Source organism: Gobio gobio, assembly GCF_949357685.1.
Source record: "Gobio gobio genome assembly, chromosome: 5".
Classification (NCBI taxonomy): domain Eukaryota; kingdom Metazoa; phylum Chordata; class Actinopteri; order Cypriniformes; family Gobionidae; genus Gobio; species Gobio gobio.
Window position 1 is genome coordinate 1,102,302 of NC_137101.1, and position 7,500 is coordinate 1,109,801.

The following is a 7,500-nucleotide window of genomic DNA, read 5'->3' on the forward strand; positions in this document are numbered from 1 at the left end:
TGTGTGCGTGCGAGTGTAAGTGAGTGTGTATGTGTGTGTGAACGTGTGTGTGTGTGTGAGTGTGTGTGTGTGTGTAGTAGCAGGGAGACTCACTGCAGGGTTTTGATGAACCGTGAGAACAGGTAAGCCACGCGACTGCGCACCTTCGGACTGCTGTGCCTCAGCCCACGGTGGTCTAAAAACGCCATCTGAACAAAACACACACACACACACACACACACACACACACACACACACATCCCTCAATCCTCCAAACGTCACGCTCACGTCTCTGAATGCGGTTATAACAGGAACACTCACCAACACACTGGGGATGTGCTGCGGCTCAACCAGGAAGAACTTATCATAGCGGACGACGGTCTCGAAGAACTCCAGAGTCACAGAGGAATGCTGATACTCGCTCACGTTACAGGAGATGAGCTGCACACACACACACACACACACACACACACACATCATCATGATGATGCAGACGTTACTTTGTGCCTCATTTATTCACTCGTTCTTTCATTGAGAAGGTTTACACGCACACCAATACATCAACACTATGGTAAAATACTGTAGAGTAAAAATGAATAATTATTATTATTATGGCTGTCAAACGATTAATCACATCCAAAATAAAAGTGTGTTTACATATGTGTGTGTACTGTGTACAGGGCTCGACATTAACACTTGTCCGGGACAAGTGGAGTTTTTGAAGGGGAAAGAGAATTTTACTTGCCCGACCGGAAAAGCTGATTAAAACATCATTAACAAAAAATAACTAGGGAATCACCAAAACTGCAGGAATGATTCTGCATTCACTAGTGGATAATAATATATAATGTAACTGACCGTAACTATAACGTTGTGCTGTTGACGCTCGAGGAGAAACACAGAGAAACTCAGTTTCACACTACAGTAAAAATGTGGAGTTTATTTATATTTACAACATATGATACAGTTAAGCAACATCACATGACCAAGAGTGTGTTTTCCTGAATAACATCACGACTGAACATGACACGCATTTCATATGACAGTTCCATAAACAATTATTAACATCAATATGCAAATTACACATTTCTGAACGTGACTTAAAGAGAATGACACATTTAATATTTTTTAAAATGATTTTATTTACAACACGGAAACGCAAGGAAGTGTTGTGACGCATGACAAAAGAAGAAAAAAAGTGTCCGTCCTTGAATGAATTAAATTATATCTAAAAGTTTATTGAAGATATTTCTGTAAACTATATAGGGAGCCCTTACTTGCACATTAATATTAAAGGATTAGTTCACCTTCAAATAAACTTTTGCTTATAATTTATTCACCCCCTTGTTATCCAATATCTCCATGTCTTTCTGTCTTCAGTCGAAAAGAAATGAAGATTTTTGATGAAAAGATTTCAGGATTTTTCTCCATAAAATGTAAGTCAATAGACTCCAAACGGTTCAAGGTCCAAATGAGGTTCAGTGCAGCTTCAAAAGGGCTTTAAACCACATCAAACGCTACCAGACGATCAATAAGTGTCTTATCTAGCCAAACCATCGGCCATTTTTAAAAAATAAATAAAGTTTAAGTTTTATAAGCACAAATGCTCTCCTTGCTCTGTTCAGTGATGCGCGCTCGTGACGACACGTAAAACGCAATTACGTTGAAACGGTCGCGCTAGATACAGGGTCAAAGACGTTTGAATATGTGGATACGGTTTTTGTAAACACTGACTCGGTTCTTCCGCCGGTGTCTAGCGCGACCTTTTCAACGTAATTGCGTTTTACGTGACGTCACGAGCGCGCATCAACTGAACCCCCCCCCAAAAAAACAAAAACCCTCCGGTTCAACGCGATTCACGTAAATTACCAAATTGACCAAGAAAACGGCGATCGGCGCCGAAAAGCGACAAGTTTGCAGGTGTGAGTTTCACGTTTAAACATTCTTTCCCACTTTTCTTATTTGTGGTTTCAAATAATATTTAAAACAATCTCATAACATAATTTAATGCAGTTGTAATTTTTCAGTGTAAATGATTTACTTTGATTGGTAACAGCCCTACAGTGTCTTATTCTAATTTAATTTATTGATCAAATGTAAGAATATAAAATGAAAGCTGAAGCATAGCCTATATTTAATAAGATTAGGGGAACATGATCTTTATAAAAAGGTAAAAATATCACAAATATGCAGATTTAAATATGTCAAAGCTGATTGAACACCGGTGAGAATATTGCTTCAGAATAAATTATATTTACAACACAAATCCTTTTTTTTTTCTTTTCGGAAAAGCACATTTTTTACTCTGACAAGTGAATGACCGATTTAAGCACGTGAACAAGCTTAATGTCGAGCCCTGTGTGTATAATTATTATGTATAGATAAATCTAGCCTCACCGTCCTCATCATGGCCTGAAGCGTGCTGGTTTTAGCAGTGTCTCCAGAGAAATGAGCTCCATGAGACGCAGGAAGTGCTTCACCCAGCATATACAGCAGCCGGATGGACACCTCCACCTCCATGAACTGCACCGTCTGCCAGTTCCTGCACACACACACACACACGAACCCAGGTCAGCTGATGCTTCTTCCATGTTCATCTGTCTCTAGTGTGTGATGTTGCTGTTAGTTCTTCTCTATATCAGTGTTTCTGAACTCCTGAACTGCCTCCATCTTGAGTTTTCTTCCGGGAACCAACACAATATTCCTCATTATAATAATTAATGCGCAGAATAAAGTGGGCGGGGCTTGAGTTAGTTAGTCGTGTGTTGAGACTGCCGGTTATGGTAAGGGGCGGGACATTTCCCTGCTTGACCAATCACAACACACTGCTCCAGCCGACCAATCAGAGCACAGTGTGCTTTTCAGAAGGCGGGGCTTCATAGAGTCAGATAGTAAACAGAGCGTTACTGACAGACTGGGAAGAGAGGAGCCGCAACAATGGAGGATATGAGGAGATAATCAACACTCCTGCTCTAGTGGAGACAGAAACACAGCATCAAGACGTCCTCTAAATGTACACTGCAAAAAATGCTTTTCTTACTTAGTATTTTTGTCTTGGTTTCAGTCCAAATATCTAAAAAATCTTACATTAAGAAACATTTACTAGACAAGCAAAAGCTTTTGTCTTATTTTGGGGGAAAATAACTCAAAATGAAGGTAGTTTTTGCTTAAAATAAGCAAAATAATCTGCTAATGGTGTAAGCAAAATAATCTTGGTTTTCTGTTTGAATTAACATTATTTTGTTTTCCGCATTGGCAGAATTTTTTGCTTATTTTTCCCTTAATTTTGAGTTATTTTCCCCCAAAAACAAGACAAAAACTTTTGCATGTCTAGTAAATGCTTCTTAATGTAAGATTTAAGTAGATATTTGGACTGAAAACAAGACAAAAATACTAAGAAAAGCATTTTTTGCAGTGTAGGATTTACTAAATATGTCCCATGAGCCCAAGGTTGTGATGTCATAACCATGAAGACTTCTGACCGACCCGTTTCGCAGGTTCTTGAGGTCAAGAGGAAGCCGTCGGAGCAGGTCTATGAAGGGCATCAAAACAAAAGAACCAGGAAAAGCGGTTTCCTGTGGTGTTTCCGCATCAGTGTGTGTGTGTGTGTGTGTGTGTGTGTGTGTGTGTGTGTGTGTGTGTGTTGATGTCTTACTGCATGGTGGCGTTGAAGACTCTGTGCACAGCCTCCAGCAAAAGCTCAGGAGACACTTGAGCCAATCGGTCCAGCAACATCTTCAACTGTTTCCTGTATTCGACAAACATGGCCTCATCCTCGCCCTGAGAGAAACAAACCTGTATTTATATTTATATATATAATCTCAGGGGTTATCGTTAATCGATATGTCGCGATATAAAAATGAAAGTTTACTGAGTTTCAGTGACATTATTACATTAAACGACTATATATAATGTTTGTGGGTCCTGATAATACACTAATAATAATGAAAATATATATTTTTGGCTTAAAATATTGCGATACATATCGTATCGTGATTTATATCGAATCGTGACACAAGTGTATCATTACACCCCTGATATAATATATATATATATATATATATATATATATATTCCGTTAAAAAGCATTCAATCAGGAAGATTAAATTATTTTAGGAGTCTCTTCTGCTCACCAAGGCTGCAATTATTTTATTAAAAATACCAAAAAATACTGTAATATTGTGATATATTATTCCAATGTAGAATAACCTGATTTCCATGTGAATATATTTTAAAATGTAATTTATTTCTGTGAGGCAAAGCTGAATTTTCAGCATCACGATCCGTCAGAAATCATTCCAATATGAAACATTTATGATTATTATCAATAGTTTTTTAGGATTATATGATGAATATAAAGTTCAGAAGAACAGTATTTATCTGAGATGGAAGCTTTTGTAATATTTTACTACCGTTCAAAAGTTTTGGGGTCAGTAAGAATATATATATATTTGGAAATTAATACTTTTATTCATCACGGACGCATTAAATGGATCAAAAGTGACATATTACAAAAGCTTCTCAGATAAATGCTGTTCAATCTTTCTATTAATCAAATAATCCTAAAAAAAACTATTGATAATAATCATATTAGAATGATTTCTGACGGATCGTGATGCTGAAAATTCAGCTTTGCCTCACAGAAATAAATTACATTTTAAAATATATTCACATGGAAATCAGTTATTCTACATTGGAATAATATCTCACAATATTTTTAATAAAATAACTGCAGCCCTGGTGAGCAGAAGAGACTCTTAAACACATTCCCGATCGAATGGCTGTGTATATAAACGAGTGTGTTTATCGCATCGCAAACGCTGCAATTGAATGAAATGCATAACGTGCCACAGATTTCACACTGACCTCGTTCTCGAAGTTATACTCGTCATCGTACTTGAGTTTGCTCATCACCGCCAGCATGATCGCCTGTTATAAGGACAATAACAATCAAAAACGATATCGCTAACCAACACTAAAGCAGCTGCGAGCCGTGATGCCGACCTACCTCCACGTTACTCTTCTGCTGCTCATTGAGCGCTGGGAGCTGAAACACACACACACACACACACACACACACACAGAAGATGAGTGTCATGTGTAGATCGTCTCTCAGTGTCATCATCAGCTGAGCGTACCTGTTTGAGCACATGCAGGTAGTCGTAACAGAAGCCCACGATGTTAGCGGAAATATCGTCATCTTCGTGAATGAGCAGCTGGAGCATCAGGGGAACCTTCGACTCCACGGCCGACAGTGTGTCCGCAGAAACCTTCAAATCCGTCGTCTTGCTGAGTTTAGTCCAGCTTAGCACCAGAGACTGACCCATCCCATTGACCAGCCGAGAAAACTTGGCCAGAAAATCCACATCCTCCTCCTGACGGACACACACGGAAACACAGACAAGAGAATCCGTCTGAATCAACCTCAGATATACTGAATATATGACGATTAGTGCGATTGGGGTTGGGCATATTTAACCTGTTAACTGTCACTGGCCCACCGGTGGGCCCAATTGCCACTGCATGTTTAAAACAATTATATCCTATATTTATCCTGATCTAATGTTGACAAACTTTATATCATTTGAACGCTTACGAACTCAAGATTCATCCTGTGAAAACTGTTTTGAAATCAAATTTTGCGTTACCAAGGAAACGGTACTCTAAATTCTTCTAGCGGCTCCTCCCCTAGTGGACGTCGTCATGTTTCATATTACAACATTTATTTTAAAAACTTTTTCTAATCTTGACAAAACACATAGTCGGAGTCTCACGGTTCTATATCTGCCAACTGTTTTGTGATATTTGGACAAAAATATATACATTTGTTACAGGAGATTGCATAAAAAAAAATCTATGGAATTTCAATGACACCCGGTGGCTATTTGTTGTACAGCACCTAAACAAAATCTCATGGGAACTTCAATTTTTGTGATATCAACTTCAAATTTGGAACAAAAATTGGTTAGACATTTGGCTTTAATTTGATAGTAATTTTAGAGTACAAATTATTTTGTAACATATATTTTTTATATTTTATATAAAATATTTAGTACAGTATATTTGATTTATAGTACATTTAAACTTTCATAACCTTTTCATACTTTGAGTTTTTGAAGTTATTCCACTTGAGCCATAATCTGCTTCTTCTTTAAAATGAGACCTAATTTATGTCTATATTCCAAAGCATTCTTGAATTGCAACCATTTAAGTTTGGATAGTGCATCTTCATGTATATCTTCAAAAAGGGGGGTGACAGTTAACAGGTTAAACCAGTATTGGTACCGGTACCTTTTTCGGTACTTTAGGGATGTTTAATTTAGGGCTGGGCGATAAAACGATAACGATATGTATCGCGATAGACATGTAATTGATATCAATACAAAATGCGTTTGATAATTTTTTTTTCTTTGTCGGAAGAAACCAGAGGTTGCGAAGCAAGTTTCTCTCAAGTCTGACCGTAGTCAGACCAATGTCCGCAAATTATGCAAGACCGTCGTCCCAACCATGCGTGCGTCGGGTCTTAAAGGGACAGCCGTTTGTTAAAGGGTTAGTTCACCCAAAAATGAAAATTCTGTCATTAATTACTCACCCTCATGTCGTTGGACACCCGTAAGACCTCCGTTCATATTCGGAACACAAATGAAGATATTTTAGTGTAAAGCTGATGCTGAGAAAGGCTTCAGATGGGCCTCCATTGGCATTCAGTACATTGACACTTCCAAGATCCATGAAAGGCACTTAAAACGTCGTTACAAAGTCCATCTCACCACAGCGGCTCTACAATAATCATACAATGCGACGACAATAGTTTTTGTGCGCAAAAAAAAATCAAAATAACACCTTTATCCAACTTGTTCTTGTCTTCCGTGTGTGTCTCCACGACGCATGCGCGAGAATATGAGCAGATCCGGCGTTCGGACACATGACCCAGAAGCGATTTGTTTACGAGCAGAGGAAGACGCGCGTATCTCAGCTGTTGGATTCTACATTGATCGTGCTTTAGGTCTCGGCGTAGTGCTCAAAATGGGGCTTAAGTGTGTATTTCATCGATTCCCGAACGCCGGCGCTACGTCATATTCTCGCGCATGCGTCGTGGAGGCACACGGAAGACAAGAACAAGTTGGATAAAGGTGTTATTTTGATTTTTTTTTGCGCACAAAAACTATTGTCGTCGCATTGTATGATTATTGTAGAGCCGCTGTGGTGAGATGGACTTTGTAACGACGTTTTAAGTGCCTTTCATGGATCTTGGAAGTGTAAATGTACTGAATGCCAATGGAGGCCTATCTGAAGCCTTTCTCAGCATCAGCTTTACACTAAAATATCTTCATTTGTGTTCCGAATATGAACGGAGGTCTTACGGGTGTCCAACGACATGAGGGTGAGGAATTAATGACAGAATTTTCATTTTTGGGTGAACTAACCCTTTAAGTCCGTTTAAGTTATTTGTTATTCAAACTACAAAAAGACAAACGATCACTTGCTGCTCTTGACTGATTAACTTGTGTAGCTTTAATG

The 7,500-nt window shown here is 38.5% G+C and overlaps 1 protein-coding gene across 2 annotated transcripts in view; it reads right to left on the reverse strand.

The window, feature by feature from the left end:
* Positions 1 to 7,500, reverse strand: part of xpot (exportin, tRNA (nuclear export receptor for tRNAs)) — a 42,862-nt gene that overhangs the window by 14,339 nt on the left and 21,023 nt on the right. For both annotated transcript variants that reach the window (XM_079817686.1, XM_079817687.1), the window contains 7 exons: positions 5,118 to 5,354; positions 4,988 to 5,026; positions 4,846 to 4,908; positions 3,635 to 3,759; positions 2,377 to 2,521; positions 301 to 420; positions 94 to 188 (listed from right to left, as the gene is read on the reverse strand). In XM_079817686.1, the coding sequence (XP_079673812.1) occupies positions 94 to 188; positions 301 to 420; positions 2,377 to 2,521; positions 3,635 to 3,759; positions 4,846 to 4,908; positions 4,988 to 5,026; positions 5,118 to 5,354 (824 nt within the window). The remainder of the gene's footprint in view (positions 1 to 93; positions 189 to 300; positions 421 to 2,376; positions 2,522 to 3,634; positions 3,760 to 4,845; positions 4,909 to 4,987; positions 5,027 to 5,117; positions 5,355 to 7,500) is intronic.